The sequence below is a fragment of the Pogonomyrmex barbatus genome, unplaced genomic scaffold (genome assembly GCF_055798465.1).
Source record: "Pogonomyrmex barbatus isolate J1 unplaced genomic scaffold, ASM5579846v1 scaffold1, whole genome shotgun sequence".
Lineage (NCBI taxonomy): Eukaryota > Metazoa > Arthropoda > Insecta > Hymenoptera > Formicidae > Pogonomyrmex > Pogonomyrmex barbatus.
In genome coordinates this window covers 12,851,574-12,877,305 of record NW_028297098.1, presented here as the reverse complement: position 1 = coordinate 12,877,305, position 25,732 = coordinate 12,851,574, and the positions used below count along the sequence as shown (strand labels likewise).

Sequence of the window (25,732 nt, the reverse complement as noted above, 5' to 3'; positions counted from 1 at the left end):
CTTGCGTTACGCACGTGGGAAACTTTCGTGTTTGAGGCGATACGCGACGGCGGCGACGTGGCGTTGCATTGCATTGCATTGCGTTGCATTGCATTGCATTGCGTTGCATTCCCGCGATATGTATGTATATCCGGTGCTCTCGTCTCGTTTCTCGTCTCTGCGAACGCGGCGAGGGGTCCCCGTCGCCGTCGCCGTCGAGAGCGAGTATCGACGAGCGCGTTTCTCTCGTAGCTGCGTAAAAACAAAAGGCAAGAAGGGATAATGATTTCCCCTCTGCATCGACAGACGGAGATTAGAATTGGGGTGAGCTCAGAGGCGGCGTGAGTCACGTGGCTGGAATGCCTATAGGAAATAAAGAAATCGCCTTTCTCCGTTTTAATGCGAGTTGTTCCTGCACTTGTCGGTTCCAGCGCGAGTCGCACCATATGGGAATACCGAGGCGACTCCGATGATGCTGCTCCTGATGACGCCTCGCGCCTCCGCGGCAGATACCATCGCAAATTTCGCTACCTCTTGTTCCGTTCGCAGCGAGATAAGAAAGACCACGGCGAGAACGATAAGAGATATCCCCGAGAATTATGGTGTTGTATCGCGCAGGACAGAAAGATGCATTCTTCTTCCCGTCGGAATGTGGAAAAATAAACGTACGGTGGTTTAGTCGCGCGCGAGACAGTAAGGAGAAAGGGTTGGGAGGGGGGGGGGTCTCGTTCTTCACCTGTAACCGACGGAGACAGTGATTCACTTTAAAAAAATTCTCTCTTGCCGAGGTTTGTCCTTGGGAGTGTATCTCGATGTGAAAAATGGTCGTACGAGAAAGAGAGGTCGGGAGTCCCACGACCGGAAGGACGCGAGGCTCGTATAACGCGGCGTCATCAACGTGACTAGAAAGGAACGAGCTCCTACTTCAGCGGAATTGACAGAGGTTGTAACGAGAGATTGTCGCGATAACTAAATTTGAGAGAACCTGCTGCTGGAAGATATACGTAGAACACGTTACGCGAATGGACCTGACTACAAGGATGGTTTTGCCGAAACTAAAAATTTAACCAAATGTAGACTTAAAAATTCTATTCTATAATCTGTCAAGATTATTTGAGCATGATATTGTCAAGATTATTTGAGCATGATATAAAAATTTTTATATCCTAGTGATCAATTTGAACGTCTATAAATATTTTTTGGTGGTCCAACAATATTATTTCCAGATTTATATCCGGTCCAGTTTTTTAGATACTTCGGTAAAAGTGTTCTTTCCCTGTGTGAAATTTGGATAGATAGACAAAAGCCACCTGTCGCGTCACGGACGCGACAGATCTGTATATTTATGCGTGTGAATAGTAAAATAAAAATAAAATCTCGAGTAGAACGAATTCTCGCGAATAAACGCAGTCTCACAACACGATTGCATTTCGGAGTCGCGCCAGGAAATGTCGAGTCGTTGAGTCATTCGCATCGATGTCGACCGGAGAGCGACGAGCCTCCATAGAGACTCTCTTTCTCTCTCACACACACACACACACACACACACACACATACACACACACACACACACACGCCGTTAATTAATTTGGATAAGCGACGAGCGGGAAACAATTTCTATTCCATTGTCTGCATTAGGGGCAGACGGTGAGGGAGATACTACCGAGAGGCGGTGAGGAGAGCTCACGCACGTGAGCTCTCCCTCCCGCGAGCGATATTAAAATGAAAGTTGTTTCCGTGTGTGGGGCACGATTTTAATTTTCACGTTGTTCCGCGCCCGAACGACGTGCGGCGCGGCGGTCGCATGTTTAACGCGCTCGTTCGCGCCTCGCGTCGTAACGATCGGCCCACTTACTCATGAATGAATCGCAGCAGGAGAGATTCCCGTGCACCACGAGGCCGCTTTACGCGTTCCGAACGACCGCGGAAAAGACTCGCACGCGCGAGATTCTCTCGCCGAGGAAGACCGCGTTTCTATCGCGCGAGCGCGAAACAACGCGACGGCTCTTCTCCACCTTGTGTGTACGTGGCACACTCGTGCTCTTTAAACGCTTTACTTTCGTGCTACGCGGAGTGGAGGACGGAGGACGAAGGGTGAGCGGAGGAAGAGGACGATGACCCGCTGCCGATGACGGCACAGAAGATCAGCCGGACACGCACGCGTGTGCGTGAAAACTTCGTGCGCCACACGCCCGACACGCGCGTGCGTGCGTGCGTGCGTGCGTGCGTGCGTGCGTGCGTGCGTGCGTGCGTGCGTGCGTGCGTGCGTGCGTGCGTGCGTGCGTGCGTGCGTGCGTGCGTGCGTGCGTGCGTGCGTGCGTGCGTGCGTGCGTGCGTGCGTGCGTGCGTGCGTGTACGTGCGCGCTATCTCGCCGAATCGTATTGTGTTACCGTTTATCAGAGTTGACGACGATAAAGCTCGTGATTATTTAAAGAGAGTTCGATCCGATTGATCTTTTTCCGCCGCACCACCGCATTGACGAATCTTCGAACAATAAAAATAGAATACGTAAAATAGGATATATCGAATCATTTACGACGTAAGAAAAAGGGCGATTTTGTTGGACTAAAGAATTTAAATCTAAATACAGATCTGAAAATAATCTTGTTGGGCTATCCAAATATTTATACAGGACGCTGAAACAAATAATGAGAGTATTACAAAAATATTTTTGTATTCTAGCAATCACTTTGAATGTCCTATGTGTTTATTTATTTGTGCTCAACAAAATTATTTTCATCAGATCTGTATCTGATCGAGGCTTCGATAACTTATTTTTTAATAGTAGCAACAGATGAAGTTTGTTGAGTTGGAATCGACACTTTTAAATGAGTCAACGTCCTTTCGCCAATGAGAGAAAATTGTTGCAATGCAAAATGTGCAAGAAAGAAAAATGTGCAAAAGTACGCAGCGAAATTTATTGGGAAAGAGCGCAAGCGATATAAATAACGTGACTAAAATCGTACAAGTCTTCAAAGAATGAATCTATCACGCTTTGTGCGATAACGCTCTTCAGAGAAGAGATTAAACTTTCTTGAATTCGTCGATGACACGTAAGAGTTAATTCTAAGATTTCAATGCGAATAGAATAATGTATCGATTTATGTCAAGATAAAAAATGAAAATGTATTCGAGAACCGTTAATTTTAATTCATTTAATGTAGCTTGATCGTTATAACTTATTATCGACTTAATCAAAGAATCTCTCGACGATTCAAGATTCACTTCTTGCCACGTGGATGGCTCGGTTGAGCGCTTTTTATAATTCATACATCATTTCCGGACGATCGATTCGCGCCATTTGGCGAAGAGACTCCAACTTTCGATTTTCCTCACGAATCGCAGCTTTTGTTCTCTGACGCAGTGATAAAATTGAAGGAAAACGTCATTTTCTCTTTATCGATAACACCATCTCAGATAGAATCGCATTTTTTCTGTAACGTCGCATTCTTTCGTAAACTGCCGGCTGTGAGCTCGTAATGCTTTTCGAGCCATCGTGTACGTAAATATAGGCCCTGATATTTGATATTTGCATTACGCTTACATTAGCGTCGCACGCCTAAGCCGTCACGTTCTGCGTCGGAAACTCTCGGTTCCACACGAGTCAAGTGACGTTCGCACGTAGGTGGAGGATTCCAGAGGCAGAGAGAGAGAGAGAGAGAGAGAGAGAGAGAGAGAGAGTGAGCGAGAGCGGGGGGACGAAGGAGAAGGAAACGCGAGACTGCAGCCGATTCTGTTTGAGAGGACGTCGACGGCTCATAGATACGATGTCTGCCGCGTGCACACGCGGCTTTGTAGTTGGAAAAAAAAAACTGAACTTGCGTATAAAGCATGCGGTGACGCTTTTTCCGCCGCGTACATCGTCCCTGGGTCCGTCTATCTCTCGGCGACTGAGGAAAATGAGATAGATGCTTCCGTTTTTTTTTTCTTTTTTTTTTTTTTTCTTTTTTTTTTTCTTTTTTTTTCCCCCTTTTAACGAGAGAGGATCCCAGAATGCCCAGTGTTCCGTTTCGTCGACGCTGCGGTCGATGGGCGATTCGCATAATTTTCTTTTAATAATCTGTTTAATATCTGGCCACCCTATGGTGAAAGTCAGATGGTCAGATTTTACCGAAAGGGTAAACGACGAGAGTGGGCGGCGGCGAACTCCTCTTACGTAAGGGAGGGATGTGCATCGTAAAACGATAGTTCCAAAGCCGGCCTCGAGAGATAGCGTTAGATTTTGGCATCGCGCTACTCCGCCGTTATCTCGATGCTTCGGATGTTTATGCGTTTAACGGGGCGATATAATGACAATGCGCTTTTCTGCTCCGCAGGGTCGGCACACCAAGACCGGTCAGCTGGCGGCCATCAAGGTCATGGACGTCACGGAGGCAAGTATTCGGTTGCAGTGGCGATGTTGTGGCTTAATTACCTCCTTACTCTCTGGGAGTTTAATACGGATGCTCCTGGTTTTACCTCGCTTACCGAGGCACAAATCGCGGTCGTGGTGATCCTCTCAGAAGTACGAAGAGTCCCGTGAGAGAATGAAATGTACGATACAGGACTTCGTGTAAAGTCTACGGCCATAGGGAAAAAGATGACTCCCCCTAGAAATCTGAAGGGGGAAAAAAAAAAAACAGACGTAACGCCGGCACATTTCACGACCGCAGATAGATAAGTTTTTATCAGTGAGAGACGTGAATGTGTGACATATAGAGCGATTCTTCCATTGCGCGTATCATCAATGCCGATGGAAGACAAAGATCATTTCTACGAACGTGCACGAGTGATACGGTTTCATACTCGAGAGCTTCTAGAATCTAGAATGAGTAATGCTAGAGAAGACGTGCGTTTTCATAATGAACGAAGCTTCTGCCAATTTATTGATCGATCGCAAAAGTTTAAGGACTCAGGCATAATAATAAAAAGAATAAGGAATTCAATGTAGGAAAATAGGAGTAAGAAATTAAATTTTTTGACATATAGGCAGTCGTGTTTCGATTCGAGGTATTCTTTTATTCGTCAAAAATAATTTTCTGTTCTTAAGTCTTTGTTCCTTATATTTAATTCCTTATTCTTTATTGCTGTTTATCGTGTCATTTGTGTCTGAGGCCTAATTCGACTTTAAATCGATGTCGCTTTCATTCAATCGCGCAGAAATTGAATATTTTTTTCATATTACGGAAGATGCACGTGTGCGTAATAAGAGCTTTTTCTTTGTACCATCATCGTTACATTTAGCTTATGAAGAGACGATTTTTACAGTTATACAGGTATGAATCATCTCATGATACTTATCTAGTGGAATATTCCCGGTAAACACATTCTCTTCACGTTCAGATCTTTATTTATATCTATTGCGAGAATCGTGACATTAATATTACCGTTACGCTGCACTTTTTAATTTTTCTCACGTATTTCGATTTTTCTCACGTAGATCGACCAAATCATGGAAGACGCGTCGAAATTCAGCATTACGATTATGATTGTATACATATTTTTCTCTCTGTTTTTATATTTCCGTCTCTCTTTCTCCTTTCTGTATCTTTCCTTGCGAATGCTCTCTTTCCGTCTCATGTAACGCGCGAGTAAAGCGACTCGACTCTACTTACCTACTTAACGTCAGACTACTTTTCTAGACAACTAAAAGGAATTTTCACATTTTATCCGTAGTGAAATGTTTAATCCGTTTGTCCTAGCGACATTGTATTTATAGAGCTTATTTTCTCACGATTACCGCGCAAGCAGCCTGAGTTTATGCCTTTTTAATAATCGCATTAATATTTAATAACCCGTAAAGCAGCTAATTAGAGACACAACTTTCTGACAATGACCCACTTGCAGAACTTTTATATGCGAAGTTCAATTTTTAATATCATAATCGCGCGTAAACACTCTTGTAAATTTCAAGTAAACGATATGTGAAACAAGATGTATTTTATGTAAATAATACTATATAATATTTTATGTATATAATGCGATTATATATTTTGTAATGAGTGGAAAGTGCAATACGAAATAAAGAAGGAACATTTGATTGATTGCCTTCTTTAATAAGCTATTCGTCTCGTTACAGGATGAGGAGGAAGAAATCAAGTTGGAAATAAATGTACTCAAACGGGTGAGTGTGTATAAATGTCGTGAAACGCATTGGGTCGTTAGTGGAACAGATTAATGCAGATAAATTCTTTTTTTATCGTCTTGCAGTATTCGAATCATAGGAATATAGCTACGTATTACGGTGCCTTCGTAAAGAAGTCATCACCCGGCAAAGACGATCAATTATGGCTGGTCATGGAATACTGTGGAGCTGGCTCTGTCACGGATCTCGTCAAGTCGACTAAGGGCCAGAGCTTGAAGGAGGAGTGGATAGCCTATATATCGCGAGAAATACTGAGGGGACTTAGTTATCTTCACAGCAATAAAGTTATCCACAGGGATATTAAGGGGCAAAATGTTTTGTTGACTGATAACGCGGAAGTCAAACTCGGTAAGATCAATTTAGACATTAATTATGTCTATAGTGTCATCAAAAGTCTGAAATAAAATTGAAATAAAATGTTACACAGTTCTGGAGTAATTTTTATCATTTGAGATGAATTATTGTTATACTTTTTCCGTTTAGAAAAAATTGATGACTTCGAAAAAATATTAAAATATTAAAAATATTATTAAAAATTAGTAACTTTACTTGAAATGAAACTTTTTAAGAGAAGACTAATGCAAATCTTTTGTATCAATTTAATACTATATATTATTTTAACACATTTTATTTTTATTAATTAATTTTTTTGTGATATTTCAGTCGATTTTGGTGTTAGCGCACAATTGGACAGGACGATAGGTAGAAGAAATACATTCATTGGCACACCTTACTGGATGGCTCCAGAAGTTATTGCATGCGACGAGAATCCAGACGCCACTTACGACAATAGAAGCGACCTTTGGTCACTCGGAATTACCGCTCTAGAAATGGCTGAATCACAACCTCCGCTCTGCGATCTGCATCCCATGAGAGTGAGTTTTCCCCAATAATTTTACGAATAATATGTACTTTTCGTAGCGAAGTAGTTTTTGTTGCATGTAAAATTATATATCGTTACATTGTTTTGTCGTTGAACAGGCCTTGTTTTTGATTCCTCGTAATCCACCGCCACGACTTAAATCGAAAAAATGGGCCAAAAAGTTTCACGGATTTATCGAAACGGTACTGGTAAAGGATTATCATCAAAGACCATACACGGAACAGCTTCTTAAACATCCGTTTATACGGGACCAACCTACGGAAAGACAAGTCAGAATACAGCTTAAAGATCACATTGATCGTTGTAAAAAGCGCAAACAAGAGAAAGGTGCGAAAATAGCGATGTAAATAATGAATGTTTCTTTTTAGAAACTTTGGATTGTCGTCACACATTTGTTGTTCGTTACAGAAAGAGACGACTATCGATATAGCGGAAGTGAAAATGAAGAGGATGAACCGGCACTGGCAGGCGAGCCGTCGTCTATAGTTCAAGCACCTGGAGGAGATACATTGCGTCGTAATTTCCAACAGATTCAAGAAGGTAGAACTTTGACGCAGGATGTACCTCCACAAGCGCCCGCCGCTAAAGAGAAACCAGGAAATAGATCTCAAAGAGAGGTGCCGGAACCTGGACCTCCTGCGAGACCCGCTATACCGCACAGACTTATAGGTACGTTTTAATGACTTACAAAGAATTTGTATTATATCCAATAATTTTTTTTTGCACTATTAATATATTATTAATTGCAAATAGTGGTACCCGATCCGCAACCACCGTCTCGTCCATTACCTCCGACACCTAGAGACGATCCTCGACAACCGCACAAAGTATCCACACCACCTTCTAATCATCAAACACCTGCTGGTGGAGGGGGAGGATCTGGCGGACAACCTCAAAGGAACAGTGTCTTTAAACCTATGGTAAGTTTTTGTGAATAGACACGCATTTTAGAATCCTTCCAATCTCTTTTAATGATCCAAATCAAGAACTAATCTTCCTTCCTTCTATGACACTTTGTTAATACAGACAATTATAAATAGACATAAACGAAAAGTATAGATGATCAGATCTGTAGTAAGGCGTACGCTATCGTTCCCTTTTCTTTGCAGTTTTGCCTTAAACTTTGTATTTATCGATCCAAGTATATATTCTTTTTATGACGCATAGTTCACTTTGTATGTTTTTCTCTTTCTCCATATACTTGCGATATATTATATATTTTTATCATAACCATTGCACGCGTTTTTTACATCGCTATTGCGTCATTGGCGTACACGCTGATGCGTTCTACTACGTATACACACACGTTCTACTACATATATACACAGAGGCTCTTAGCACTCGAACTTGGAATGTATTTGGTTTTTATTTCTTTTCTATGTTCACACCTACCGTAGCTGCCGCCGAAGAAGCCAGAGGTAAGATGACACGCACACTTTATCTCTTTCTCTTTCTCTTACATGTATATTGACAAATCGCTTTTCTGCTAACGCTTGCATAGCGTAATGCGAATGATTTACTAATGACGATCAGCGCAAGAATTATGTAGGTTTTTGCTATGATTTATTCACGAGGACACGTTCCTTTGATCATTCTTTTAATGATTCTATGCAGTAATAATTGCATATAAGAATAGAGTAATAATTTTCTTCTCAATAACTTTGTAATTTCTCTTGAAACGAAATTATAACATATTATCTATCAATATAAAGTTGAAAAATTTTATCTAACTTTAATTCTCTACAGATATAAATTTTTTTATATAAATTTATTCATATTTATATTAAATATTCACGGAATATAAATCGATAGAAAATGTGTTCCGAAAAGCACTGATTGATTATTAAATTTATTCGTTTTATAGTAACAAATACATCCTCTTAATGTTCCTTCGCTTGAGCATTTGCCTTGTTCTATATTGTGCTTTTATTCTGTCTAAGTGGATCTGCTAGATTGTACATATTTCTAGATCTACATACACAACACGTTTGTTGGTGTTTCGAGATATATCGTTCTTCCTATAATCGGATTATTGAAATATAATATTTGTGATTGTAATGATATAATTTATTAAAAGTAACGTGTTTGTTCAATATTTACAGCAATTGACATACAGAATGGTCTACCAGAAATAAAATCTGAATAATCCTTTTAAATTTGAATGATGAGAAACATGTTATAATTGTAATTTGTTTGTTTGTTTGCCCAAAAAAATATATGTAAATAGAAATAGAATATGATATAGAAAACAGCTTTTTAATATCACTTTTATTTTCAAAAGTAAATTTTTTTTTAATGGAGGAATATATTTCCACATTTTTCCACTATTAAATTTCCACTATTAAAACGTATATCTCTCGTCTTTTGGATTGCAAATGATAGTTAATTGTGCTATATAAAAATTAAACTGTTAATTCAACGTCACATTTAACTTCAATCTCTATTAACTAATATGTCTGATTTAAAATTTCGTTAAACGTGTTGCGTTTGAGTTGGCATATTAGCATTATAAAGAGTGATTCTGAAATTGGAAATATTATATTGGAAATATAATTTAAGTGAAAAATAAACACAACATAAAAAGTCATATAAGCATGGATCCAGAAACATATTTCTTTTTAAATTATAGAGTTGTTTTTTTTTTTTTTTCGATAAATTTTTTATGAAAACACCTCATTAAATTGAAATATAAGTTGATTTTATAAGAATTTAAATGTTGATACATGATATAATGATCAAACATATTATCGATCTGTTTATGTTTGAGAATTAAAATAATATTTATTAAAGAGATAAATTTCTTTTTATAACTTTAGCAATTTATAAGGAGGATCAAAAAATAAAGAATATTACATTCGTATTGATTTGTCACGGATTTTACAGAATCTTTTCGCAATATAAAAAGATTTATATTTGGGTGGAGAGCACTTTTTTGGATCGTGTTTACATGACCGGTTTTCTTAAAATAAGATAGAATGTATTGTAATATTAATATATATTTCTAAAATTTGGCCAAGGATATTTCGGAATCAACCTAATTAAATTTTATTTGGGCAACGGCAGCTTAAGCGCATTATGCTCTCCTTGATGTTTCTCCTCGCCTTTCTGCCTTAATTTGGCTGCCTTGTTGGCTATTCAATGGTGGCTTCTAGCAAAAGATTCTCAAAGGTCTCGGAACAGTGACTAACGGGGTTGTGCGTGTATGCGTGTGGGTGGTAGGACATGGAGATACTGGCTGCTCAACTCATCGAGCTTGGTGTGTCACAGGGCCCCGAGGCCCCGCCAAGGCCAAACAGGCAACATAAGGGCCCTGCAGCTTCGTCTACATCGAATTCGGTGCAGCCCGCAGGTGGTAATGATCAGAACAACAAACAGATGCCGCAATCCTCCAGTATTCTCGATCAAGTAAGCGATTGGAACCGCGTGCGACCACGATTGTTATTTCAGCAGCAAAATTCACTTATGCCTGCATCCCTGTTCTCTCGTTGTTACATTATCACTTTTCGTTTTCTTTGTCTTATTGCTATAAGTCACATAAACATCGCCTTACATCTAGTTCGAGGTTAAAAAAAAAAAAGAAAGAAAGAAAGAAAATACACAATACAGAAATCAATGTCGCACGGACGAGTGTGAAAGTGACGCTAAAGATGATATATCATCTTGTCATTCTAGGCACTATCGATTGAGAGTGACAGTGATGACGATCTCGAGGATGCTGGTGGGAACAATTTGAGAAATGACGGTACTTTATTAGCCAGCGACCCGCCCAAACCGCTGTAAGTAAATGACTTTTTCGCTTTATAAAATAACATTTCAACATCACAAATCCTTTCTTTGGGAATGTTTTAAATAGCGCTCGTTATATTAAGGTTCCATTATTGTCATCCGTTACCATAAAACCTTACGTGTTGTTATTAATTATTATTAACGCATATATATATATATATATATATATATATTGATTCAGCGATACACTGGTGTTTTGCATCTGCAATTTTAACTTTTCAGAAGATTTCTCTGCATAAAATAATATTTCTGAAAATAAAATTCTGATAAAATCCAAATTCTTTTATCAAGATTTATGCAGATAGACATGAAACTTTTTTTTAGATTAAAAAAAAAATAGTTGCAATACATTTTGTTTGTATCGTCGAATTATTTCCAATGAAACCAGTCATAATAATACATGGTGGTACATAACATTATGCCATTTGTTTAATGCTTTTAACGATATAATTAATAGAATAAGACGCGGCTGCAGTTTTATTAATATTACTAATGTCATTTCGTTTCATCTTCCGTCATGCCTATCCCACGCTTCGACATTTCGCGTCATATGGTCGTCTTGGTCGCCTCGCCTCGCCTCGCTCCGCCTCGCCTCGCCTCTCAACACCGGCGACGCGTTACGTGTGCTTCATCTGCCATCACGTCGTTCCTGCAATCTCTATTTTCATCGCTGCAGTCCCGAATTTTCTCCTTTCAGACCGTCATCGGACTCATCATCGTCGTCTTCGCATAATGCTCAAAACTCCCATCATGAGGACAAGCCGAAAGGTACAAAGGCCACTTTCCAAGGAGTATTATTAATGACACTACGCGCTACAATTTAACATCCTGCCTTTGTCTGATCTTTATAGGAGGGGCACCGAATCGTCCACTCCCACCAACCCCCGATGAGGAAGAATCGGGAGATCGTACGCTAGTCATGAAACGAGTGAGTACCTCTGTTCCCAAGATTGCGATGCAAGCTAAAATACACATTCGTAGACCTCTTCTCTTCCATTCGGATATATTTTGTTTCGGTATAACTTGAAATTTCCGTATACCGTTGGTATGTAAAGACTTTGTGTAATCACGTTTTAGTAGTTCGCGTAAAGCAATCGACAAGTTTTCTTCCCTATCGAACTTACTTAGACGTCTCGCAAACATCAATATATCAAAACTTGGACTTGTATTATACATCCTGAATCAGATCTGAGGATAGACGAAGGGAAGGAAATGCAAGCGATTGCATATTTGTTTTTCCTTTTTTTTTTACCTTTTTTTTTGTAAATATGTATGTACGTAACTGATAATCGGGACTAATTCAGTGACATTTGTCCGCTACCCTCATTGTTTCGCTCTACGTCAGGATTGGACTTTGTATATTCCAAGCGAGCACCATGGCGCACTGCCTTGTGTCTGTACTTTTGTCGCTGTCGTACGATACACTATGCACAATCATATACGAACGACAAACATGCTACAGATAGACTACATTGCTGCGGTGGTGAAGTCACAATGGACTATATCGCGTCATTACATTCCCTTTTTCCAATTTTATAATCCTAGATTTGCTATTGAAATTTTTATTACTTCCAGTTTTGCCACAGATTCATTATCGCTGCAAAGATAGTCGTTTCTTATTACATTATACCATTACATCACACCACTATTACTGCCACACCACTATCACCACCACCACTATTACCGTCATCATCACCGACAATCATCACGTTATTATCGCACGCATTTCTTTTTCTTGTTTTTTTTTCTGTCACCGTACCATTATCTTCGCCATCGTACGCGCACTCTAGAAACTTAGTCAGATGTCAGACGATCGTGCAACGGCTAGCGGCAACCGGCGTTCAGAAATAGATGAGCAGCTCCTCCTGAAGGAGTGGGATTTCACCCGCTTCTTTCAGGGTTTTAACGAAAAGTTGGATAAAATGAAACAGGAGCATCAGCAAGAAGCGGCCGGTCAGACGAGCAAGTCCGGATCCAACGAGGATCGCTCCTCTTCATCTAGCGAAAGAACGCTCAAGAGACAGGAGCAGTTAGCCCGAAGGAAACACGAGCAGCAGCAGCAGCAGCAGCAGCAGCAGCAGCACCATCATCAAAAGCAACAGCAATTGAAGCCGATTCACAGGCGGCAAGAGAGCGACTCGAAACTGGGAAATGCATCGAGCGCTTTTGCGCGTGCCTTTCGCCGCGAGAATTCGGACTTCTTCCCGTCCGCGCGACACTCGGCGTACCTGCAGAAGTCATCGGACTCCTCGAGATCTAGTATATTCGCCAGTGGCAATCGTCGCGGAAGCGAGATAAGTGTCGCCGGTATTGTTGGTAAGAAGGGCGGCGCCCTCAGCTCCGGGGAACCGGTCTTAACGGATTTCTCATTGTGCCGCGATGGGCCTCAGAGGCCCAGGAGAGAAAAGACCGAGAGCGAAATTGTTTTCGGTAGTAGGCACGAAGCGAGGAGATACGATTTCGGACGCGATAAAGACGAGAACGCAAGAAGACGCAGTTGTAGACCCTCGGATGCTACGGCGTCTGCCGTAGTCGACGATGCGGGAACGATTAAGTCCACGGCCAGTACAACGGCCAGCGAGTACAGCCCCATTGTCACCCAGGTCAGTCCCTTAAGCGAGTCAGTCCTGCGAGTCGCCAGTCCGAGTCGCGAGAAACCTTCGCGAGTCCTGCCTGTGTGCTTGCCTGAAAGAGACCTTTCTTACTACCTTATATTGACATTTTTTGCCTGTTATCTTCCCCGATCCCTCGTCCATCCCTAGAACGTATCTTCGAAGTGTCCATCGAGTTATTCATTTATTACACATATATACATACACACTGTTCATCGTCAATTGCTAATTCATTTGTAAATATATATCATGAATATTTCATTAATTGTAAACCAAACTATTCGATACTCGTGGACACTTCGACTCTTCACGTTTCCTCTCGAGACAATCGTGACTGATTTTTCGACATCCAGCGGCGTAATGATCACATAGAAAGCTAGTCAGCTACGCTCGACTTTTAGGCGCATTTTCTTTCCCTGTGTCATTATTCATTTTCACGATTTATCAGAAAAGTAGCAGCGATACTTATTATTAATTACTAGTGCTATCAGTATCATATTAGCAGTATTAATATCATTTCTCATATGATCTTTGATTATAGTCTCCATTACTTTTATTTAAAAGCGACATCGGATCTTTGAAGTACAGCGTTAAATATCGTTAATACGTCGTAACCTCTATCACTAATTCCGCTAGCATTATCACTACCATTCCTATTATATTTATTTCTGTCAGTTCTATCATTACTATCACTATTACTGCTATTAGTACCACTAATACTAATTCCTACTTATTACTTAAGGATTTACATGGGGGATTCTCGCTGGGAGATGCTGCTGAGATATCTTATTCACTCTTCCCTTCACTCTTCATCAACAAGTGGCTTTTTGCAAATGTATTTGCTGAGTAGCGTTAAACGCGCGTTGTTTTGGCGGTTCACCTGGCGGCCTTACATTAATTGCCCTTACGTGACATTTCTATCTTATAAACTTTCGACGCTTTGTTTCAAGTATTTCGTTTGATGGGCAGTTGTTGGGATTTCGCGTGAAGCCACTAATGGCCAACACGAAAGAGATGTCGAATTATTAATTGCTACTCGGTAATTCAGACTCCTCTATTTTCCATTCATCGCTGTGTCCTTGTCCTCAACAAACGTGCCTCGTCCTCTACTGTCTGAGTGATGTGTACTATGCGGAAAAAACGCCAGACACCACTTCTCTACGGCGACGAAAATACGAAATCTGGGACTGAACTGAGGATTAACCGCATGGAAATTTCTTCGGGATACTTGACAACGTCGTTACCACCGGCGCAACGACACGTCGCGGGATTTGGCAAAAAATAATAATAAAAAAAAAAAAAAAAAAAAACCTGCTGCAAATTCGTGATGACACGTCGTAAAAGACGTGTTTCTCCGATTACGTTAACGTTCCAACGTGATCTCTCGTCACGGATCTACTTGACGCTTTCTCTATCAGATCTACGGAATTAATCGAAAGTGAAACATTCAAATAAGAATCGTCAATAAACTTTTTTATCGCAGCATTTCAATTAAAATCTTTGTGTAGAGCAGAATTATTAATTCCCAATTAATTGACGTTAATATACACGATCAACTTTATAATCGAGGATCCTTTATATCAATTAGATAAGTTTCTTCTAATCTTTCTGGAAGCACGATTTTTACTAACAAGAATTTGAACTTTTAACGATAGAACAGTTATTAACAGTAGAACCAGCTTTTTGAAGTATGACACAGTTTAATATGTAAATTACTAAAATACTACCAAACACATAATTAATAACATTATAATGATCGCTGTCGCGTTTTTTTTTTTGAGTATCAGTCTCTTGAAAATTCTCTATTACTCGAGCCAAATCTTTGCGTCCCAAGAATGAAAAAGAATGTGAGAGAATAGAAAGAAAAAGGACGAGATTAAAAGGAGGAGGGAGAGGGAGAGCTCGAGAGAGAGTAACAATAACGATCTGGTCGTCGACGAGGCCCGATCTGGCGTGTATGAGTGCGTTTTTGTGTTAATACAATTTCTAATGTCATATGCATGTGACCCTGTGTGACCAAGAGAAAAAGATGAGGAAAGAAAGAAAGAGAGAGAGAGAGAGAGACGATGAGATTACAAAGATATGACATACTGGGAGAAGAGGAGGACGACGTTGAGGTGGAGAACAGTCTCGGGGAGGTCGAGAAACAGGAAATCCGTAGAGTGACGATGGATCACTTTGTAAACGTCCGTACGACGGCCTGTGCCTGTTATCACGAGCATCGTCTTGCATGACGCTTGCGAGATGTACGAATGTTGTGCCTCGTTCGAGATCTGCGCATCGAGACAGCGACCATATCTCGTGCTTCCGTGTGTTGCAGCACGTGCTAAGCATGCTTCATTTTGTCACTGTATGTGTTTCTTCCGGCATGACGCGTGTAACAATTTTGTGTCTGTTCCCCGATCGTCGAGGATTTCATCAGAGGCTAACGGTGCGTCAAGGGAGAAGGGCCCTCTGAGAATCGAGGACTGGATTCCAGATACCTTTATCTCACGCTCACGTTAACCGAAAACTCAAAAGATGAAGTGCGACTGTCAAACGTTAACGTCGCATGACGCGCGAAACGAAAGCGACAGTTATCCCCCCGGTTTATTAGCTTAATTAGTATAAGCCTAGTTTGCTACGATAGAAGCACAGCAAACGATTAACATGTTATTCATCGTGTATCATCTGTTCTATTTTTGTTTTGCTCATCATTGTGTATATTTATATCTTTTTTTTTTTTTTTTTGTGTTGTGCGATTGTGATTCATTATGTATTCTGTCGAGATTGTGCATTTATATCGTTTATAGAAATTAGCGTGACGAACTGTTTCTAGGATAATAAATATTAGAACCTCTTGTATGTTATTAAGATAAATTGTAGAATACCCGGTTTATTATATTTAATGAGATAAGTTTAAAAAAACAAACCAGATACGATCGATATCAGCTAATCGACAGTTTGCATGACTGCGTTTTTACCTTCTCTTTTTTACATATTCTGCACTTTATGTACTGATGAATAACACCTAAGTTACACAACTTGTTGCGTGTCCGTGAGAAGAAATCGATAACTCGTAATCTCTTTTTAGATGCACTGTCGAGAAATAAATTCTTCGACGTGTTATTTCTATTTTGTTTTACATCGTTTTTCTTTGTTTACTCTTTCATAGCTTTTCTCGCATTTTTTGCCAGTTTTTTCCGTTTCTCTCTGTTTCTTTATTGTTTCTGCTTGCTTTTTTTTTTTTTGCTCTCTCGTGACATAATCCGCGCTTTCATAACTTCATTGTTTTCATTGACATTACTTCCTAGTTGACCATCGATCCCTGATCCCTGCCTCTTGATATTAACATTCGATGTAATCGTTCTACCTCTCTAATTAGCATAATTTGCTCTTTATCTTACGTCTATATCGCAATTATCAAGATCTGAATTCATAATAGTCCATTAACGAAGCAAAGAAAGTAACTTTCATGTTAGTTTTGCATTCTGCAAAATTATTAGGATTGAAAAAGGAGAGAACTTTGCGCGGAAAATAATAAAATATGAATTCAAGTCTCGATCGAGTCTTTTCTCTATTTCCCTTCTTCCGTTCGCTATCTTGACTGGCCACTCTTTTTCTAAATGGAAATACGCTGGTTTGCAGAATCGCGAGGGTGACCGTTCGAGAAGCGGAGGTGGTAGTGATTTCCAGAGATCGGATTCGTCCCCAGGCTCACGGCCCAGCTCGGTTTTACCGGATCTTCTTACTTCTTCACCAGGTCAACGACAGGACAAGTCAACTAGCGAGGAGGTCAGATTCATCCGTCCGTCCTGTACCTATGTGTATCTCTTGTCTTTTTTTTACATCGTTCTTTTTTAAGCGCGCACTTGCACATGCTTAATCTCAATAAATATTGGGGAAGCTGTTTTAGATTCGCAAACTGCGAATCCGTGCGAAATTTGACGTGTAATTAATCAAAAGTTTTAATAAGCACACACACACTGATGCGAATCTAAAGATGAATTCAGAAACCAAACTGGCAAGATCGCGAGCGAATAATTTAAGCGGATGAACGCACCTTTTCTTTGATGTACCGACAAGAGGTGGAACGTATTTGATGATGGAAATTTCGGCTATCCGCATCAAATACGTATTACTTATTGAAGCAAGTTCGTTCATTCATGTTTGTTTCCCGTTCTTTGCTCGATCTAGATTCAGCTTTAATACGCGACAGTTGCGAGTGCGAGTGCGCGCATGTATTACTTTTTTTTTTTTCGCAACTCTATTTTTATTTCATACGAAATACGTTTATTTATACATATATATATATATGTCTCATCGAGGCGTGAGTCTTGTGAGCGATGTGACGTATAACGTCGTTGACGACCGAGAACCTTGAGAATGATTATCATTTCGTTCAGTAGCAAATGAGAATGCTTTCCTTTCTCCGTGTTATCGGATTGTCCGAGGAGTAATGCTTTTTTTTTTTGTGATTGGGTCGAAACGTCGTTTCTATAATGTGTACAATTATTATCGATTATTCTAAGCATACGTTGTACGAAATAGGTACGTAGCGCGTATGATACTGTGTTTACCCGCAAACCTGTGACTCGATTTATAATCTGTATATCTTGCCAGGCTTGGAAACAGACTAGTGGCAACGATAATGACACGAGTTCGCTCGACGCTTTCATATTTTCGGATGATATATCGAATCACTGGATGATATATCACTGGATGAAACTCAAGCTGCGCGTGATTTACATAAAACACAAATATATATATATATATATATATATATATATATATATATATATATATATATATATTATATATGTGTGTGTTTAAGTTTGAGGGTTTGCACAGGGGGCGGCTTATGCTTTGTGTCAATGTCTTGTTAATTGTCCGTGATAGTCAAAAAGTGCATTTTGTTGACTATATACGTATCAGTCTTGTTGTTCCGTTCCTTTAGGTTGCATTCTCACCTTTCGTTATGAACTTTAGCAAATTGGTAAATAGATCTTGACGGTATTTTCATTTTGTATTTTTTTCTCTGTTTTCTTTTTATGTGCACAGGCAAAATTATTATGTGTATTACGAAGCTATACGAAAGTCGTGCAAATTGCCTTGCGTTTATTGTACAGTATTATAGGTCGAGAACCGGCGGAACCCCAGGTTCAACTTTAGCGGGAATTTTAGCTCTTAGAGGAGACCATTTCGATTCGATTTCCAAAGTCGTCGTGTTTCCTGTGATCTGGTAAAAGCAACTTAAAAAGAGAGAGAGAGAGAGAGAGAGAGAGAGAGAGAAGGAGAGAGAAAGTTACCACTAGTCTAGTAATCAGAAATATCACTCGCGCTCTATCTTTTAACTCGGATCTCCCATCAGGCTCGGGATCGATACTCGGAAGTGATGTTCAAAAGAATCTTTGTGATTCGACGATTCGTGCAGCACCATCCGATATTCGTTATATCGCAGACAAAATTTACACACGGCAGCTTCCGTTTTCCTTAAGCACTTTGCATTTCTCTCAACGGGAACGAAACAGTCTCCTTTGCGAGATGCGTATGATTCTTCTCCGTTTCTCCCTGATTTTTAGATGTCGGATGTCTGAATCGGATATCGACCAAGAATACAAAATATTTCGAAAGCACGGGTTGCACATACGCAAGAAACGCTTGTACCGATCACGTACTTCCCCATCCACGTGCAAGAAGAGACGTGAAAAAGATCGCGAATAGCGACAGTAGAATCGAGAATCAGGCTTGTATATAGAATAGCAAAAAAAAAAAAAAATTAATAAAAGCAATGGTTTATACGGTCACGCTTTTACATTACGATCGGTAGGATCGTAGAACCACGCCATGTCTCTGTTTCACGTGTGATCTCTATTAAACGTCTCTCAATTATACGGTTGTCAGCGTGACTAATTCAGGATTATGTTGTGTGTTGTGGGACACGCGGGAGCTCTAACCCGAAGGGCAGGGCCCTCTACTGACCATTCCAATCCCAATACTAATTACAATGTAAGTATCTATTCATCCATTTAAAAACAAACTTCAACTACCGTCCCCCTCCCCCCCTCTGCCTCCTCCTCGCGTTCTCGCGCGAGTAGCGTGGACAGAGGGATCACGAGGGGGGGGGGACACGTCGTGTTATTTTGCTCTCGAAGTCTTGATCTTTTTTTCTTATGCACCGCGAGAATGAATGCCAGTTTTGTGTATACGCGCAGGTCGTTTTTTATCTTACCCTCTTTTTTTTTTTTTTTTGGTTGGTTTTTTGTGGGGTCTCTATTCTCTTGATTCTTGGTGTCACCACGATAAAACGATAGACTCTTAACACCGGCCGCGACCACCGTTGCTTTTCGTTCTCACATCTCTCTCTTCCTTCTTCTGTCCTTTCTCTGGGTTTTGTTTTCTCACCCCGTGAAACGTGCGACGACGCGCCCTGGATAAATTGCGTTGTTCCACGACGCGGATGTTTAATCCCAAGTTGAGTGTGTCACTCGAGAATAACACAAAGGCATAATAACAAGCTAACAGTTGTGAATGCCGTTTTGAACAGAGAGTTGCCTAGTTTTGACTCTGCTTGATCCTTACCAAATGCATCCCTTCGATACGCGTACATTATTTACAATGCGAATGTCTATTCTTTTTCCTGTGTTTATCCTGTGTGAAGAAGAAACGCTTTAATTTGCGATTGAGGTGATATTTGTTTGTAAGAATGCTATGTAGATCGCATATTTGACTCGGCTGATTTGTTTACTCTTGATTTTTTCTTCATCTTTTCTCTCAATCCTTTTTGCATGTTTTTTTTTTTTTTTTTTACTATTTAAAGAGAAAAAAAAATGAAAGGAAACCTTCCGCATTTCTGCGACTTGTAACTTTTCTGTTGATTGTGTTTGCGGTATTTGGGTTGATGACAAAAGTCCTTCTAGTCACTCTCTAACATCTCTTTGCGTGCGAAGTAGAGTTTTTGCCTGGCAGCATTTTGACGCGCTTCCTCTGGAGTTCTCTCAGACGGCAAAGTCATCTCTGTTGCAGTATCGACAAGCGGTGAAATCACCTCCTCCGTTTGCGCTTCAACAGAAGCAGCGGTCTTTCTTGACTTTCGGATTCGGAGCCGGTCCAGCGAGGAGAGAATCCCACGTGAACGTTAACGTGACTCCCACCAGCCACGATTTAGCGTCAGATACGCCTGAAATACGTAAATACAAGAAGCGTTTCAATAGCGAAATCCTTTGCGCCGCATTATGGGGTGCGTACACTAAATTGCAGAATTTTTTTTCGACCGACCGATCTTGATCTCTCGCAATTGATTTCTACCGCTTTTGCAGGAGTAAATCTATTGATCGGTACCGAGAACGGCTTGATGTTATTGGACAGGAGTGGACAGGGTAAAGTTTATCAATTGATCAACAGGAGACGTTTTCAACAAATGGAAGTACTCGAGGGTCAAAATATTTTGGTTACCATCAGCGGTAAGAAAAACAGAGTACGCGTCTATTATCTTTCTTGGTTGAAGAGCAAGATTCTGCGAACAGATGGTCACAGTGACGTAAGTTTTCGTTTTATACATATCGAAAGAAACTTTTCTTTTTCCTCTTTATTGTATATTGCATATTGTATATTGTGAATATGTCCACTGCGTTATAATATCGAATATTTCTTTGTTTCTTCGCAGCAAGTCGAACGACGTAACGGTTGGATCAACGTGGGCGATCTGCAGGGCGCAGTGCATTTCAAAATAGTGAAATACGAGAGGATAAAGTTTCTTGTGATTGCGCTGAAAGATTCCATAGAGATTTACGCTTGGGCGCCAAAGCCGTACCACAAATTTATGGCCTTCAAATCTTTCGGCGAGCTCGCGCACAGACCTCTACTGGTTGACCTTACGGTCGAGGAGGGTTCGAGGTTAAAGGTTATTTACGGTAGCGCTGATGGATTTCACGCGGTCGATTTGGATTCTGCCACAGTTTACGATATTTATCTACCGAAACACGTAAGGAAAATCACATTTTTATTCACGATAGATAGATGCGCGCGATGCGATTTATTCGATCTCTTTGTTCGAGAAATCGGATAAAATTTCTCAGTAATAAATCAATGCACAAGCAGAATATTAACAGGGGCTTTGTAGTTTAATCATACATTGATAAACATTTTAAATTCAACGATTATGAAATTCAGAAATATTTATAAGCAAGTTTTTTTTATCAGTGATTTTATCATGAAGATTAATTAAAAAATTTCAAAGAAATATTAGTAGATATATTATTTTGAAAATTTGAAATATTTAGACATTATCACAAAATTCTCCAATCATTTTTTCTTATAGGTCGCTGAAACATGTGCATCTATATCTTTTTAAAGTTTGATAACATCTTATCGTTTGTTTTTTTGAATTGCAGACCCAAGGTCCCATTTGCCCGCACTGTATAGTAGCGTTGCCGAACAGTAATGGCATGCAATTGTTACTCTGCTACGATAACGAAGGCGTATACGTAAACACTTACGGCAGAGTATCGAAGACGATGGTTCTTCAATGGGGCGAGATGCCTACGAGCGTCGCATACATCGGCACGGGACAGATTATGGGTTGGGGCAATAAGGCGATCGAAATTAGGAGTGTGGAGAGCGGTCATCTCGATGGTGTTTTCATGCACAAGAAAGCTCAACGGCTCAAGTTCCTCTGTGAACGTAACGATAAGGTGGGTGTGACGGCACTCAAGTATGCACATTCCTAATTAATAGCTTAGAACGTAGCAAACTCTCGTGTTTTATAAGAAATCATGTTTTCCTATTTACGTTTCTCCTACTTTTACATATAACATCCCATCACTTTACGTGCTTCTCCTTCAGGTATTCTTCTCGTCGGCAAAGGGTGGTAGTTCGTGCCAGATCTATTTCATGACTCTAAATAAACCAGGCATGGCCAACTGGTGATCCCGAATGAGGCCGAATCTGGCCCCAAGATTATTATCCTCGCGATTACCCCCGTTGCCGCACAATCCGCCGCGTGTATCGGGATATACAGCATCGGCGCGCACGCTCGCCCGCCCTTCACTGCCAGGACCCAGCGCTTTGGAGACCAGGAAGTGCGTGCACCGTATCCAGCATTCTTATCAGCATCAGCAACAAGTACAGCATCGTCAGCGTCATCGTCACTATTCTCATCATTATCCACATAATCTTTCATACAACTATAATTACGACTACGAAGAGGACGAAGAGTACGACAGCAGGTTCCAAAGATGCACTCGATTGCCTTTACGAAGCACACCGGGAACGTTAACGTTCGTGAATCTGCTCGTCAAGAAATTCCTCTGTTTTCTTACTTGCTCGCCCTGCGGATTGCGCGGTGCGGCCTAACGCGCGGCCGAAACGCAGAGCGAATTTCTCTCCTTTCTTCCCTTCCTTTAAAAAAAAAAAAGAGGAAGAGCGCACATTGAATTTTTGCACGCTGGTAAATCGTATCAATAATCTATGTATTCCTCTCTCTTTGTTTCAATACACAAATTTGTCGCTTTTACGATCACTACAATAAGTCTGTACTTGTTTCGCGTTGGCATGTATACGTAAAGTATATCTTAATTCTCGAGGAACTTCAAATATTAAAAACCGAACAAAGTGTATTTTACTGTGTCTGATGAATATAGTTAATAATTAAGAGTGTTTTATACGAAAGATGATTTAGAATAATGTAATAGAGCATGAACTTCATTTGTGCTGATCTTTCTAAAAAAAAAAAAAATTGTGAGTAGATAGTTGTAAGAACAATGCTGACGAATTACCAGAGACGCGTCGATCGCATAGTCGATCGGTCGTGCCGTGCAACTGTTTTCAGTGTGGGAAAATTCGTGCAATATCGGTCTGTACAAAAGAAAAAGAGACCGTATGCTAAGAGACTCCTTATTTAAATCGAAGCAAGGATATATATTCCGATAACCGAATTGTGAATGTCGTATAATGAGCAGGAGATCTCGAGGAATAAAGAAAAAAAAAAAAGAAAGAAAGAAAGAAAAAGGAGCTCGTACAGTGCTCGAAATCGTGATTCTTTTCTTGTCGAAGTTTGTTGATTTCTTAGTGAAAAAGTTCTGGTGTGGTTTTAACGAAACGCGTAGCGACGTTCTAGCAAAAGCCGGACGAACGCGTTACGACAGGCTGGCGCCATGAATAACGGAGACAACATCGTTACGTACGACGCGATATCATGATAAACTTAGAATTAAGTGAGAGTAATTACTAACGTTAATTAATTGTATAGTTATAGAAGCTGGGGGTTCTTCCCGCTCGTGCGTAGCGGGTAAGCGCGACGACGATGACGATGACGCGAGGTGAAATAACGCGGGTAGACATCCGACGGACGAGTCGCATTTTTACAAATAATAGATTAATTATACCGTAGGGATTTCATGACGCACGATGTCGGGACGTGAATAACCGAGTCTCTTTCTTCTTTCCCTCCCCCCTCCCTCCCCCCACGATAATGTTTTCACGTTTTTGAGTAATTTCTTTTTTTACATTTGACACAACGTGTATCCTTCCCTTGTACCGCGTATCACGAGAGACATACATTCGTACGACCCTTTTGTCGTGATGTCGTTTTATCGTGACGTAAAAATATGAATGAACGCGTAAGTCTTCAGCTTTTGTAAGAAATTTGTAAGCCTTAGCGAGACGACGCGCGCATAAGAGAGAGCATCCTGCCCTTCTGTCTTCCTGCTCGTTCCTCGATCGCGAATCGCTGTTCCGCTTCCGAAGCGTTATTACAGTCTGATCTCATATAATCTCGAAGACACACTTTTCCGATTTAAAAGGGAATCCTTAATGTAATCATTATATCGCTGTGTTTTATTGATGTTGGATTACTCTTGGCCGATTTAAGCCGGCTTACGGCGTTAATAACGGAGCGAAAGAGTTTTCAATTTCCCAAGTAACGCGAGTCCTTCGTTCACGTTGTCCACGATATCGGAATTTCTCGAGCGTGCACGCAGTCAGTATACGTAATGTTTGCGCAGGGATCTTTATCAATATCGCGAATCGAGTTACATTAGAAATCGTAGCGAAAACGACATTCAATCGACATTACCAACGTGATCTCGGAACAAGTGCGGCAAAAACATTTTGCACTTTAAGGGTGCCAAGATTATCCGGCTAAATGTCTGTGTTACTTCGGACAAGGCGATTACGTGAGCGTGACGTGAGCATGTCGTAGCAGAAAAGAAAATAGCAAATATTAGCGAGCGATATATCCCGGCGGATGTCTCTTTTCGTCCACAGCGTAATCATCAGGTTGACATATCCCCGCTATCGCGTCGTTCGCGTCGTTCAAAAGCGAGTGACCGAAGTGATCTTGTGAATGATCGGCGGAGAGTCCTGCATCTTTTTCGAAAGCGGAAGCTGTCACGCGACTGCGACCATCTGCGAGCGAAATCGGAAATTCACAGAAATCACAGAGATAACGTTTGTACACTCGTTTATTTACTCGTAAGTAAGTAAATAAATATATGACGTGCTCTACGCGACGCGCATGGAGAGACAAATTTCTATCTTCGATCGAGTAGCGATATCCCTCGACGGTTAGGTGCCGCACGCCGTCTTGAGACTCGTTGGAGGTTGCCGGTTGGTTAGCGTATACGTGTAATCCCGCTCGCGGCGAAACATTTTTTATACCGTTTAACGAGAAGGCACGGAAAGGGGCGGAGCTCCGAGCATAGTGCTACGAAAGACTGCTTTTTAAATGGAGGAAGCTTTTTATCACGCGATGACAGAGAACGAGTGGGGTATAATACCGAACGAAAGAAAGGGAGAGAATGCAAAGAGAACGAGAGAACGAATGAATGAAAGAGAAAGAGAGAGAGAGAGAGAGAGAGAGAGAGAGAAAGAGGAAAAAAAAAGAGTGACTTTTGGCAAATACACACCTTTCGGGCGGTTATTTACGATTGGCAGGAGTTTGGATATAATATTATGATAGTAATATTATTAATTATCTTAAACCTAGACCTGCGAACTAATTTTGTACGAAGGAACTTCCCTCCTTTTCTTTCCATCCTTTTTTTTCTTCACCCGACCTCTCTACCCCTTAATCTTAAGTTTCCACGACGTTCGCTACCTTACCTCCCTCCCCTCCCCCTCTCCCTCCTTTCTCTTTACGCATTGTCTCCCAAAGATGGTAGTGATGATTTTTTTTTTACGGTATAGTAATAATTATCGCAATTTATCGATTGTATTACGATTATTACTCCTAGATTCTTACGAGAGGAAGAACGTCACGATCGTTAGACGCGATGTACTATGATTACGACGCGATTATTATTATTATTTTTATTACTATTCACACTACTACTAAGGTCAAATATACGGACATTCGTAATTTCATTGGT

At 40.6% G+C, this 25,732-nt stretch overlaps 1 protein-coding gene across 13 annotated transcripts in view; it reads left to right on the top strand.

The window, feature by feature from the left end:
- msn (serine/threonine-protein kinase msn) overlaps window positions 1-25,223 on the top strand; it is a 29,408-nt gene extending 4,185 nt beyond the window's left edge. The window contains exons 3-21 of one of the 13 annotated variants that reach the window (XM_011632116.3): window positions 4,297-4,353; window positions 6,039-6,083; window positions 6,170-6,452; window positions 6,768-6,979; window positions 7,086-7,314; window positions 7,396-7,656; window positions 7,741-7,907; window positions 8,385-8,405; window positions 10,255-10,392; window positions 10,660-10,763; window positions 11,450-11,541; window positions 11,625-11,701; window positions 12,564-13,376; window positions 17,013-17,159; window positions 20,391-20,604; window positions 20,684-20,904; window positions 21,031-21,348; window positions 21,758-22,057; window positions 22,209-25,223. In XM_011632116.3, the coding sequence (XP_011630418.2) occupies window positions 4,297-4,353; window positions 6,039-6,083; window positions 6,170-6,452; window positions 6,768-6,979; window positions 7,086-7,314; window positions 7,396-7,656; window positions 7,741-7,907; window positions 8,385-8,405; window positions 10,255-10,392; window positions 10,660-10,763; window positions 11,450-11,541; window positions 11,625-11,701; window positions 12,564-13,376; window positions 17,013-17,159; window positions 20,391-20,604; window positions 20,684-20,904; window positions 21,031-21,348; window positions 21,758-22,057; window positions 22,209-22,292 (3,783 nt within the window). In that variant the 3' untranslated portion in view covers window positions 22,293-25,223. Of the gene's footprint in view, window positions 1-4,296; window positions 4,354-6,038; window positions 6,084-6,169; window positions 6,453-6,767; window positions 6,980-7,085; window positions 7,315-7,395; window positions 7,657-7,740; window positions 7,908-8,384; window positions 8,406-10,206; window positions 10,393-10,659; window positions 10,764-11,449; window positions 11,542-11,624; window positions 11,702-12,563; window positions 13,377-17,012; window positions 17,160-20,390; window positions 20,605-20,683; window positions 20,905-21,030; window positions 21,349-21,757; window positions 22,058-22,208 lie in introns of all 13 variants that reach the window. The other 12 variants (XM_011632114.3, XM_011632119.3, XM_011632118.3 and 9 more) reach the window with 12 other exon arrangements.
- The last annotated feature ends 509 nt before the right edge of the window (window positions 25,224-25,732 follow it).